The 13,868-nt window shown below is 40.3% G+C and overlaps 1 protein-coding gene across 3 annotated transcripts; it reads left to right on the forward strand.

Annotated features, from left to right (window-relative positions):
- The first annotated feature begins 179 nt into the window (after positions 1 to 179).
- On the forward strand, positions 180 to 11,194 carry gprc5bb (G protein-coupled receptor, class C, group 5, member Bb). Of its 3 annotated transcripts, XM_034300074.2 has the most exons (5): positions 3,021 to 3,638; positions 3,758 to 3,930; positions 4,105 to 5,184; positions 7,024 to 7,130; positions 7,242 to 11,194. In XM_034300074.2, exons 3-5 carry the CDS (start codon positions 4,107 to 4,109, stop codon positions 7,284 to 7,286), a joined length of 1,230 nt encoding a protein of 409 aa, XP_034155965.1. In that variant the 5' UTR covers positions 3,021 to 3,638; positions 3,758 to 3,930; positions 4,105 to 4,106; the 3' UTR covers positions 7,287 to 11,194. The 3 variants fall into 3 exon arrangements, with proteins under 3 accessions (XP_026787680.1, XP_034155965.1, XP_026787681.1); XM_026931879.3 differs by lacking the exons at positions 3,021 to 3,638; positions 3,758 to 3,930 and adding an exon at positions 180 to 756; XM_026931880.3 differs by having other exon boundaries at positions 3,021 to 3,930.
- Positions 11,195 to 13,868: the final 2,674 nt, after the last annotated feature.

A 13,868-nucleotide genomic window follows, 5' to 3' on the forward strand; every position in this document is an offset into this window, starting at 1 on the left:
TGACTGCTTAACAAGACAAGACCACACACACACACACACACACACACACACACACACATACAAGTGGCCAACTCTATTACATAATCCACTTTAGGGCGTCTCACGTGGGATGCACACTTGGGATTGTGTGTTGTTGCGCGTGCGTGCGTGCATGCATGCATGTGTGTGTGTGTGTGTGTGTGTGTGTGTGTGTGTAAGGTTCTTCTGAGAGTTTAAGGATCCCTTGCACGAGGGAGAGAGCTTACGTTAAGCTCAAGTGCACCGGCCACATCCGGGGAAACGGACATCTCTCTCTCTCTCTCTCTCTCTCACACACACACGCACACACACACACACACACACACCTCCCTGACGATTGAGAGAGAGGTGACATCGTGGTTTAACCCTTTTCTGAGCAGGATATCGAGTGTAGATGGGAAAAAGGAAGGACTCTGAGCTCAGCACGTTGGAAACGCACCGATTTTTCCACCAGGATTTTATTCCTTTCTTTTCTTTCTTTTCTCTCTCAGTGTGTTAAAGGCTCTTTACAGGATAATGCCATCCCTCCGACACATTTAATCAGTGTGAGGAGACTGAACAGCGACCCACAGCCCTCAGCTCGTTATTTTATTGTGATATTGTTGTGATATTGTTGTGATTTTGTTGTTATTTTGTTGCCTGGAATGATGCCTGGATAAACAGTGTGCGTAAACAGCGCGCGCGAAGCGTCAAGAGGACAATTTCGCTGTTTTTACGGATAATTTCATCCTTACAGAGGTAAGACTGTTTCTCTACCATCTCTCTGATCACCTCAGTGCTGAATGTGGATGCAGATATTTTAGAAAATAATGTGCAAAAGAGAGAGAGAGGGAGAGAGAGAGAGAGAGGGGGGGGGGTCTTAAACCGTTAGTTTATTACAAAAGCAATGGTACTGCAATGCCTCGTGTGTGTGTGTGTGTGTGTGCGCGCGCGGTTGTCACGGTAATCGCTCCTTATATAAACTCGCCTCACTTCCGTGTCGGGCATCCCACGCATGTCTCCGGTTGTCATAGAAACCCGTTTGTCCTAGCGCGACCGGGAGGCCTCTTGGAGCGCGAGACAAAACAAAAGAGTGACATCATCCGTCCGTCCCGGAGGACAGCAGCGCATAAACAAGAAGAAATGTTAGTGCACAGTCAGAGAAAGGGCTTTTGTTAGTTTTATTAGAGGAGAGACATCTCTGCTGCGACAAAATCCAAGAGGAACAACAATATTGCTTTTTCTTTAGCTAGGGATGCATCGATACTGTTAGTGGTATCGGATATTGGTCCGATACTGCACCAATTTAAAATAGTATCATACATCCGATACCAGCGTCCGATACCAACATCCGATACCAACGTCCGATACCAGGGTCTGATACCAACATCCGATACCAACGTCTGATACCAACATCCGATACCAACGTCCGATACCAGGGTCTGATACCAACATCCGATACCAACGTCTGATACCAACGTCCGATACCAACGTCCGATACCAACGTCCGATACCAGGGTCTGATACCAACGTCCGATACCAGGGTCTGATACCAACATCCGATACCAATGTCCAATACCAGCGTCCGATACCAGGGTCCAATACCAACATCTGATACCAGCATCCGATACCAGCGTCCGATACCAACGCCCGATACCAGTGTCCGATAGCAACGTCCAATACCAATGTCCAATACCAATGTCCAATACGGATGTCCAATACCAGCATCCGATACCAATGTCCAATACCAGCATCCGATACCAATGTCCGATACCAGCATTCGATACCAGCATCCGATACCAGCGTCCGATACCAACATCCGATACCAGCGTCCGATACCAACATCCGATACCAGCGTCCGATACCAACATCCGATACAGCGTCTGATACCAACGTCTGATACCAATGTCCGATACAGAATCCAATACCAACGTCCGATACAGCGTCCAATACCAGCATCTGATACCAAGTGATATGTGAACTAATCCTAGTGCATGCTGTCGCACTAATAAACAGACGACATGAAATTCCAGCGATTTGGACTGGACTTTTTGATGGCAATCAAAGCAAACTGCGCTCTGAGCGAGGAACTACAGCACATTCCTTCAGTACTAATAAACCCCATAAAACATCTTAAACATGAAACCCATCACGAGGAGTTCATCACTAGCAGCGAACCACAAGGGAAAACATCTATAGGCTACACTAGCTGAGTGAAAATAACATCATGGTGCTCTTGAAGAGCACAATGAACGAGATCCAGAACGAGAGGATCTGATGTAATGAGAACAAAAACTTCGGAGCAGAAGAAAACCCGTTCTTCTCCACTGCAACTCTACTGCATCCAAGCTAACTCATGTAGCTAGCTAATGCACTTCATTATAATCAACTCACTAACGTTATAACAAACGAGCCTAGTAGCCTTAGAGCATAAACACACTTGTTCCTTTTTTTTCTTGGCCGCTATTTAAACCGGCAAAACATAAACAGGGCATAAAGTGTTCCAGGACCGCGACCCTGATTGATTAATACTAAGTAGTTTACGCATTTCGCTCTCAGTATCGGTGTTGATGAGTACCAAAAAATGTCCTCTTCCTCCTTCTGAAAAAAACATTGGCATTGACGCATCATTAATTTTCTCCCAATTTGGTCATTTGCCAATTCCCACACACGCTGTCACACATCTGCTTCCTTCAGGCAGCTGAACACTCAGAGGAAAGCGCTATCTACCCTCTTCCAGATACACAAACTCACACACACACCCACACCCACAAGAGAGAAACACATTTGTTTAAATTAGCTTATTTATTATAATTAACTCAATAATATTATCGCTTTATCTGTTGTAATTTTGTGCATCGATTTTAACTATGTTGCTCTTGTTGTAGGTTGTTTGTCTTGTGGTTCTGTATGGTGTCGTTGAGAGTTATGAAATTCGCCAACCAATAATATGCAATATAATAATAATAATAATAATAATAATAATAATAGAGAGTAATGCAGCAATGGCATCCCTTCCACCTCCAGTTTTGTTCTCTTGGACTCATCATCAAGATTCAAACTTGCAGTCTGTCATTATCTGATAGGGCACTTTTCTGTTGTGCCACCCAGGAGACCAGATCTTGGTAAAATCTTGAAACAGTAGACGTGTGTTGAAAAGCAGACATTCGGGAGATGCTAGAAGAGCAGTCACGTCTGCCGCCAGCTGTCACGCAAGTCAAGGAGACTCGTTTTGTCATTCCCAATGTCATATGAACACTGCTGCAGCTCGGATTGCTTCCTCAAACCAACATTTCCACCAGTGCCAGTGCTTGAAAGGTTTGAGTTTCATGGACTGCTTGCCACAGAATCAATGAAAACTTGTCACCAGATTCTTGAAACCTTCTACATGTCTTGTGACCTGGTGTATTATTATGCTGGAAGTGTCTCGTGGTTCAGCACAGCAGAGGCACTAGTAGTTATTTTAGGGCCCTTGACAGGTCATAGCCATCCATCCCCCACCCCAGAGATGTTATTTCGAGGAGGTCACATTGGGGACTCTGTCCGAGTGTCAAATGTGTGCCAGGAAAACATTTTCCACACAGTCACACTGTCACCAGCTTGTATTCTTGGCACCAGTCAGGATGGCTCCATGGACACAGGTTGCTTGCACCAACTTGAAATAAAAAGAACCTGATATATCTAATCAAGCTTTTTACTATCTTCAGAGGTCCAGTTTGGAGTTCACTGGAAAGTTTTTGTTCTTTTTTGTTGACAACAGGGCCATGTGACTTGGTCTTCTACTGTTGCAGCCTTTTCTAAGTGGTACATTCTGACATGGAGTTCTGCACAACAGGGATAAACTTGGATGTAATCTGACGGGTTGTGGTCCTTCTGTTTGTACAATTGCCATAGTTCTCAAGTTGTTTTCATCCACAGGATTATCAATCACTGGTAGTTTTCTGCTCTTTGTGCCTCTTTACATTTACAGAGTTTATGATTTGATAAATTGCAGTGCTGTCTTAGAAACTGTGACGTAACCAAAACCTACAATTTGCTGCATTTCAGTTATATTATCTTGAAAATAATCTGCGTATTAAACATTCTCTTTTTCTCTCTCCCCTGCAGCCATGGCGATAATTCCCACCCTCACCGTCCTCGTCTCTCTGCTTGTCTGCGGTGCAGGTGCATCTCCTGTAGAATCTCCGCCCCCTCCCAAAGGGTGTGGCTCAGGTGTCCATCCATCTTACCGGCTTCTGTGTGACCTTGAGTCTGTGTGGGGGGTTGTTTTAGAGGCCGTGGCATGTGGTGGCGCCGTTTCGGCTCTCGTTCTTTTTGCCGTTCTCCTCTCAAAGCTGAAAATGGTGACTGAGCCAGAGCGGCGTAGCGGTGTAGGACCTCTCCTGCTGCTGCTGCTGAGTACCGTGGGTCTGTTCTGCCTGTCTCTGGCGTTCATGGTGGGACGCGGCGAGACAGTGTGTGTGTTGCGTCGCGGGCTGTGGAGCTCACTCTTCGCTCTGTGCTTCTCGTGCCTGTTGGTGCAGGCGCTGCGGCTACGGAAGCTTGCAACGGGGAAACGCAGCCCGTCAGGTGGCTCTCTCTCGGCGCTGGCGTTCGGCATTGCACTCGTGCAGGGAGTCATCAGCGGAGAGTGGCTGTTGCTGACGGTGGCGCGCGAGGGCCGCAGCGCCTGCGATTACCCACCACTGGACTTTGCACTAGTGTGCGGCTACGCATTAGCACTGCTGCTCACATCCACAACGGTCTCACTCGGAGTCCTTCTGTGTGGCGTGAGGCACGTAGATGACGCAACCAGGAAGAAGAGACGCCGATGGAGTTGTAACGGTGTCTGGCTTTTCCTCTCCTGTCTCGTCTCCCTCCTTGTTTGGGCAGCATGGCTCGGGTTTTACCTCTACGGTAACGCTGCTGGAAAGAGCACCACGACCAGCGAGACAGACGGCGAAGAACCCGCTCTGGCCATAGCCTTAGTAATGGAGGGATGGGCACTGCTGCTCTTCCACGCCATCCCAGAAGCCCATCTGTGTCTGCGAACGACCAATCAGAGGGGCGATGAAGGGGGCCAGGATTACTACGACGCACGACAACCGCAGTCTTCGCATGGTTACCGTGACGATGATGAGCTGCCAGCCAATCACAGAGCAGCATACACAGAAAGACAGACGTTTTCCATAGAGGAGCACAGTGCAGGTAAAGTTGTGTGTTTGTGCAAGTCACATTATTTAAACGTGAGCATTTGGTTGTTTGTTTATTAATCTGTAAATCGTGAAAGTGATAACCTGTAATGCAAAGAGGAGCTTCAGTCAGGCATTAAAATTTATCACAAAGTATTGAATATGAACACAATTATCACCCAACAAAATTCTGCCCAAACAATACAAAGATGAAAAATCACTTTTTTAGTGAGTTCTCTAATGTGGGACCCAAAAAATGAGGCAGAGGTCAAAGGTTAGCCAAGGTTCTCCAGTACAGTGAGGGTTTAATAATCACAGCATTAATGTTAAGGACATGAGGAAAATAATTAAAATGTGAGTTTTTGGAGTTTATCCATAGTTGCATATCAGGAATACACAATATTAGACAGACCAGTGGTAGATTCCATACTGACATAAATCTGTGTATCATAACAGAAAAAAATTATGACATAAGATTAGCATGTAAAGATGTAAAAGAGGAGGACTGAGGACTGAACCCTGAGGAACACCTCAAGTTCTAGTAACAGCGGCAGGTTTTTGTTTGTCGATTTGAGCACAATAATTAGTAAATCTGAGCTAGGCTAGAGCTAGCTCTCAGTAAACTAGATGTAAAATAATCCTAATGTAAAATGTAAATGTAATGTAAAATAATCCTAAAATCTGATTGGCTGCTTTCAAAGCCATTTTATACAACAGATAGTTCCGATCCACTACTGTGATTGGATAAGAGGTGTTCCAAGAGTGCTTATATTTCCTATAACCGCACTGGGACGTTTCACTGTGGTGTGTGTCGTTCCACTTCTCTGTGTTCATCACGTAAAATTCCACTTCCAGCAGTTTATCTGTTACTGCAGTACAGTTAGCAACATCATCAGTTAGATACATTTTTCATGAGTATAACTTCTGACTTAAAATATGAAAGCTCGTCAGATGAAGCAGAAAAGGAAGAAGGGATGCCAGTTTCACCTGAAACACCTTTAACGCGAATGTACAAATCTACGTGATCTAGCTAGCTAGCTAGCTAGCCGAGGGGCTATAAAGTGAGTAAAGTAGCTTCTTTGGGATCTGTTTTCATCTGCAGAAAAAAAAATAATTTTCCATATCGTGTCTGAAATGTTACTTACTCGCAATCGCGCGGTTATACTGAATATCGGGAACGAGTGCGATATTATTTTCATACAGTTTTATAAATAAAAAATTAATAATAAGTAAGTAACATTTCAGACACAATATGGAAAATAATTTTATATATTCCATATAACCGCACTCTTACTCCTGTGATATTGCTTAAGTAAAATCCTTGATATTCGGACACCTGTGACATCACAATAATTCAGTTGTGTATTAATGTACAAGGTTTATACCAGTAAAAAAAAAAGTTACACTTCCACCATTGTTCTGTGTATAGAATACCCTAAGCTTTGTCTGTTATGTTGCTTAGCAACCAAGGTTTACTGTTAACAGACTACATTGATTGGTGGAAGAATTGTTTATTGCGAATGTTGTTAATAATAAATTCAATTAGTTGCTAAGCACTGGATTTTATCATATTGCTTTTGTTTATCATTGTTGATAAAATCACTGTAATGCTTATACTCTCGTGGCTTATTGCTTTAGTGTAAGTAACATTTTATTAAATTAATTTTAAAATGTTGTTATATAATGTGAAACGTTAAATTTTTCGGTTTCATCGCTGGCCCCCTTTAACCAGCGCAGTACCAGTTCTCTAAAATGGGTTCAGACATGGCACTGGGTGACTACAATATTGTGTGTGTGTGTGTGTGTGTGTGTGTGTGTATTTGTGTGTGTGTGTGTGTGTGTGTGTGTGAGACAGGCATGCAGGCCGGAGGTTACCACGCTACAGTAATACGGCCCACACCTCAATTCCGAAGCCACGTGTACCAGCCCACTGAGATGGCCCTGCTCATGAACGGAGGAACGGTGAATATGTGATGCAGAGTTTACTCACACACTCACACACACACTCACACACACACACGCACACACACTTTTACAGAACACTCTTTTTTTTTTTGCTTTCCTGTCTCACAGATTCCAACGGCTCCCCCGAACTACACAGGAAGGCATCTGTGGTGAATCGAATAAGCACCCGGATGAGCCACACTCTGTGTGATGTCACAGGGTCAAAGGGCATACGGTGTGGAGAGGGTAAACTAATAGATTTACTTAAGCTGTGCATTCATATGATATTGTAATAATGTAATAATCTTTCTAAGTTAACCTGAACCTGAGCGATGGTTTCCGTGTGGACTGTGCAGTGATGTTGCACTGGATGGTGACAAATTACAGCTGCTTTCACACGCGCGTTTTTTTTCTCTTCTCACTGAAGCGACTCACACACCGCGTACACAATAACCATGACAACACTCTTACCAGTACTCACGAGTAGACGCTAACTAGCCAGTAGTAGCATTATTAATAATAAAGATTCGATTTATTTTTTTTAACATTTAGTCCTACTAGGATGAGGCGGCTTGTCTGAGCTTTGGCTTGGGAGACGTTCTCCATGTGCAGTTATTGTATTGATTATTGGGCTCTTTTAGTTGTTAGCTACGTTACTGGTCAGGTGAATTGAATGGGTTTAATCCGAACTTCAATAACTCAATAACTTGAATCTAGTGACAGTTATAATAAAAAAAAAAAGGCAAAATATCACTTTGAAAATATCAGTTTCCAAATTTGATCACAAATACGTTCACGAGAGAAACTCACAAAATGTCCCCTTATGTTTTATTCATTTATTTAACCAGTTAATATTATGATTATTGCTTTGTGATATAACCACGACGAAGGATTTGTGTGCTACTAGATTGAAATTTTTACTCCAGCCAAACCAGCCCCATTTAAATGAAGTACTAATATAATTTAAATGTACATGCTAGTATAGGTTTTTTCCACTGTTTTCTATGTACGCTGCTATTGAATATGGATTTACAGCCCTGAAGGTAAATAATGAGGAGAACCCAATAAATAATAATTAATTATGCTTGTAAATCTATACTGAGGGAGACTGTGAACAGATTAATAACTACTGATTTACACCAGTGTATGCAGCCATTAGTGGCAGTGGAACATCAGAAACCAATAAACGTCCCAGCAGTAACAGTTTATCTCTAGTTGCATTCCAATGTTAAAATATCAACATTGAAAATATCTCTGGTGGAACACATCGTAAAGCTCGTCATATTCACTCACTAACAAGACGTATTTATTTCTCCCAGCGCTATCCTCCATGTTTGTTTTTCTCGCGTGTCCTCCGAGCTGCGATCTGATTGGTCGGGAGATTAAAAAGTGTGTGATGTCACTCGGCACTTTCCTGAAAATAATTTTACACTTCGTCCTGAATAAAGCCAGAGAAGTTCATTTGAAAACTCTACACAGTATAAACCCCGCAAATGACGTAACAGCTAAATTCTGAGAAAGCAGACATCATCTTTTTGTTCAGTGTCTCAAATTTTCCATTTTCTTACCAAGAGACTCAAATTTTAATATTCTATATTCGTCTCATATTAAGATTCAGATCTTTAGTACATTGGGAATATTAACGCGGAAATATTTTACACATTTTCTTTGCAAGAGAATCAAATATTAATATTCTATATTCTTCTCAGATCTTTAGTACATTAGGAATATTAATGCGGAAATATTTTACCCATGCAGCGCTGCGCAAAAGTCTTTTTTTTAATACAATTTTGTCTCAAATGTTTTGTCTGCATTACTGCATCAGTTAAAAAAAAAAAGAGCAATTTTTAGAATTACAAATGTTTTTGCCAAAAAAAATGTAAGTAAATTTTACAAAAAAACTATTAAAAAAATATATATTACATAATAGACCACTTTTCGGACAAAAGATTCGTAACGAAGGCCGTCAGGTTTTAGCTGTAAAGACAGAAGAACTGCGGCAGATTCTCCACGATGCTCAGAAAAACTTTCCAGCTATTAAAACTGCACAAATGATACCTGAGACTGTTGACGGATTTTTAAAGGCAAAGTGTTTTCATGCCACATACTGATTTTTTTTTTATTTATTACTGTTTGCTGCTCTGTAGAGTAGATATTATATGTAGAAAACATTTCTGAAGGTATTTTGCTTTGCTTTACTGCATTTCTTTAGACTTTTGCACAAGACTGCAAGTGGAAATTTCTCACAAAACCCAAATATATTCTTTTTCTAATAGATTTTTTTGCGTCACTAATAAGCACCTTAAAGAAACTAACAAGAAAAGCCTAAGCATGAATGCCAGTATTATGAATGCTATGAAATTTTTTTTTTCCTTTACATCTTGTGTATAGATTGTGTTTCTGTTATCCTTGTTCTTATCCTTTTTTCTGCTATTATTAACTTGTCCTCTTGATGTAAATTGCTATGTGTGTGTAAAATGCGAGAGTGAGAGGCAGGACGCAAGCAGCGTGGTGTTTAACAGAGCAAATCCAGTAATCATTAGCGGGGGTCAGAGAACAGGCAGACAGCATCAGACGAGGATAATCCATGAAGAGAAGCGAAAACACGAGCAAAGAATGAAAACGCAGAACAGGAAACGGGAAAACACAGAACGTAATCAGTACAAATGAGACAAAGGAACAGGAGAGCAAACCTGCCAAGCGAACTGTAAAGGAAATATGGAGACTGGTGATGGAAAATTGGTAAAACTCTGAATTACAATGAGTCACTCCGAACCATTAAGAAAAGGCTCTCTACACGTTTCCTTGTATGAAACGAGCTTTAACTCGATGCTGGATGGAGATAAATTGGTTAGTGAGTCCAGTGTTGCTGTGATGACACTCTGCAATGCGCCAGTATTTTATGAAGCAAACTTTTTTTGTTGGTATGATTTGGGTGTCGAAAGAAAAACGTGAAATTCGCATTCACGACCATTAAACTGCAGCAAAGGCAAAAACAAACAAAAAAAAAAACGTGAAACGTGAGACGTGACAGGTGTGGGAGAGCAGAAATAGAAAAACTAATCAAGGGCTGAACTGCGAACAGGTGCACACATTAGGTAACAGACCAATGACAGGAAAGGGGCGGAGACAGGACCAGAATCAAAACCAAGAGCATATGGTAAAGAAAAGGTGAAATCGGAGGAGCGGTTTCTGACAATATGATGAATGTAAATTATATATATATATATATGGGTTTCCTCCATGTTCTCTGGTTTCCTCCGACCTCCCAAAAACATGCCAGTAGGTGGATTAATTAAGATAAATTGCCCTTAGGTGTGAAAGAGTGTGTGAATGTGTGTGAGTGTGTATGGGGTGTATCCCAATCTCACAGCTCCTGACGGGGATAAAGCCCTTACCCAAAGTGAGAGCGTTAAAATAAAGAAAGAAAAATGCTGTGAAAAAAAAAAAAAAAACGCCAGAAGCACCACCATTTAAAAACCGTTCGCATCCCTCCATCTTAAGTCCTGAAGGATTAGATTTAAAACGTGGGTGAGAAAAAAAAAACCCGCCGACGTGAAAGCAGCTGATATCATTCTGACGTAACGTACTGTATTAATAATTTATTAACTAGCCAGTTTTGCCTGTTCTGTTTCCTATGAAGCACTATTTGGGATATGTTTACCAATAACACTTCAGTCAATAATGATGTTAACAATATAAAAGAATTTATATTGACAGAAAGAAGGCGTTTCTTTTTATATTTTCTAACGGCTCATTTGGTTAGTTGGTGAACTTGTTAGAAATCTGCTTAATTCCTAACACAGGGATGAAGACAATCAGAAAATGTGAACTTTTTCTTCATTTAACCATAACTTTCTGTTGCCATCATTTTTTTTTTAGTCCTCACACAGACTATTAAAGAGTTTTGTAAAAAGTAAAAGGCCATAGTTTTGATAAGAAAGGCTGATGTGAGAGTCTGTGTTTTGGTTTTTTTTGCTATTCAGGGACGTGTTTCTGTGCACTTTAAGACATGATGCTGTACTAATGCATATTCTCATTCATTTCCAGCCTTGGTGTTGAATAGTTTTTTTTTTTTCTTTCTCTCTTCAAAGTGAATTTTCTAACTTGTTCAAAGTCGTTTGGAAAAGCGGTTTTTGTAACTATTTTGTGAGCAGTGTGTTGAGATTTAGGCTTATTTTATAGTAAGAGTAACTGAATATGAGTAGCACTTTAAATAGACGAAGGATCGTAACGTTGTCTGTGCTTTTGTTAACAAACACATTTGTTTAATGGCGATGTTAGTGGTGTAATTTTTGCACGCTTTGGTATAAAGCTTCTGAAGATTTGTCCTGGACCCTGGAGCGTTTTTAATTCGTCCGCCGAGGGATCACGAGATCATCCCCACCTTCACCTCTTCTTCTTCTTCTCACACCACTTTACCTTGAGGACCCCCCCCTCGGGTTTGTACATGGTGCAGGCTTGGACGATCCGTTTGGACTCTGGACTGTTCCATTTCATATCATGATGGGGGTGGAGGGTGCGGTGGGTGGGATGTTTGACGCGGACGGAATTAATCGTTGCACACGCGTTTACGTTCATACAGTACAGTTGTGCTAAATACATGGTGCGGTTTATTTGATTTCAGTGTCTCCTCTTTGACAATAAAGCTAACCATGGCACACAAACTGCTTTTCTCTTTCTTTTTTTCCCCCAAACAATAAGCTGATACAGTAAATACATATGCGTACATACACTCACTGTCCACTTTAATAGGAACACCTGTACAGCCAATCATGTGGCAGCAGCACAATGCAAAAGATCATGCAGATACAGGTCAAGAGCTTCAGGTAATGGGGAAAAATGGGGAAAAAGTGTGATCTCTGTGACTTTAACCGTGGCATGATTGTTTGTGCCAAATGGGTTGGTTGGAGTATTTCAGAAACTGCTGATCTCCTGGGAATTTCACACACAACAGTCTCTAGAGTTTACACAGAAAGGTGCGAAAGACAGAAAACATCCTGTGTCAGGAGGATCTGCAGGCTGAAACACCTTGTTGATAAGAGAGATCTGTGGAGAATGACCAGACTGGTCTGAGCTGACAGGAAGTCTACAGTAACTCATACAATCACTCTTTACAACCATGGTGAGCAGAAAAGCATCTCAGCATGCACAACACATCAAACCTTGAGGTGGACGAGCTACAACAGCAGAAGACCACACTGGGATCCGCTCCTGTCAGCTAAGAACAAGAATCTGAGGCTATCATGGGCACACACTCATCAAACCTGGACAACAGATGAAGATTAGAAAAAGCCCAGGTGATCTTCAACTGTCTCAGATTCCTGTTCGTGGCTAACACTGAGATGACACACCTGCATGAATGTGCCGCTGTACAGGTGTTACAGGTGTTCCTATTAAAGTGGACGGTGAGTGTATATTTTGTAGTTCTGTATTTTGTATTTTACATTGCAAAATAGTTTCTGTGTCTTTACCTCTAACAAGATTTTCTTCAATAATAATAATAATAATAATAATAATAATAATAATAATAATAATAATAAAGTCAGTTATAAATTATTATAAATTAATTGTATTACTACAAATACAATTAAAAAGTAACATGGCATCCATTCAGTCGTCTTCAGGATGTGCTTTATCCTGGACATGACGTCCATTTTATTTACATTAGTGTTAATATTGGATTCATATGTTAATAATAGTCTCCAAATCTGTAAATGTTCATTACAGGACACAATTAAAATACACATCAGCACACTTTCCACAAAATCACAGTTGTCTTTGATATTAATGTTGAATATCCATATTGTGTGTGTGTGTGTGTGTGTGTGTGTGTATATATATATATATATGTATATAATTTTTTACCGACATTCAATATCAAACCAACCTTTCCATCAGATGTATTGCAGATACTGTACATGTTTAACATATATCTCAGAATAGCAATTTGTGTGTATGTACTTTTGTGTATATATATGTTGTAATATTTAGTACTCAAAAATATACACATGAAAAAAAAGAAAGAACAAAAAAATAAGGAAAAACTATGTACATGTAGGGAGTGAACATTTCTGTACATCAGAATTATTGACTTGTGAAAATAAAATCAGCCCTATGGGGTGTTATATAGTTAAATTTTTCCCAGTATGAAGCAAATTGTTTCAGCTTATGAAGGACAAATGCTGTTATCTTTCCATTTTGTAAATGTCCATTGTAATTTCCATCCATGGATTTAGAGTTATGTTCTCCTGTGACAACCGTTTCCAAGTAACAGTCTTTTTACTAGCCATCAGCAATACAATATATACATTAAATATTTATCTCTTTTCACCCATTCTTGAGGTATATATCCAAAATAAATGGTTTTAATTTCTAAGGGCATTAGACATTTAAAAATATCTTGTAGGGCAGTGTGTATCTCTCTCCAATAATCTTTCAAATTGTATAAATTTAATAAATTATCTGTAATAAATTTCCTGTAATGAAGGAGCTGAAATAGACCGCAGAATGATCTTTAAAAGAGATCTTTAAAAATGATTACAGCCATGAAAAATGATAGATAATATTCCCCGCCTGTAGCGTTACACAATTATTATATAAACATTCATCATATAAAGATATTTATCATATAAACTTTTCCCAAAGTTGAAGTTTTAAGGTAATTTATTGTAAAATGTGGATCTCAAGACATTTAAAAAAACATTGTTAAAGCTTTTATGGAGCAAGCGTTTAACCTGAATATATTTCTGATAT

The sequence above is a fragment of the Pangasianodon hypophthalmus genome, chromosome 26 (genome assembly GCF_027358585.1).
Source record: "Pangasianodon hypophthalmus isolate fPanHyp1 chromosome 26, fPanHyp1.pri, whole genome shotgun sequence".
In the NCBI taxonomy this organism is placed as follows: Eukaryota; Metazoa; Chordata; class Actinopteri; order Siluriformes; family Pangasiidae; genus Pangasianodon; species Pangasianodon hypophthalmus.

What these genes read in the sequence shown, in the direction of transcription:
- gprc5bb (XM_026931879.3), top strand. Translation starts at nt 4,107, where the DNA reads ATGGCGATAATTCCCACCCTCACCGTCCTCGTCTCTCTGCTTGTCTGC. An exon ending in CATAGAGGAGCACAGTGCAG is followed by an intron (nt 5,185 to 7,023) that starts GTAAAGTTGTGT and finishes TGTGTGAGACAG; the next exon opens with GCATGCAGGCCGGAGGTTAC. An exon ending in TGCTCATGAACGGAGGAACG is followed by an intron (nt 7,131 to 7,241) that starts GTGAATATGTGA and finishes CCTGTCTCACAG; the next exon opens with ATTCCAACGGCTCCCCCGAA.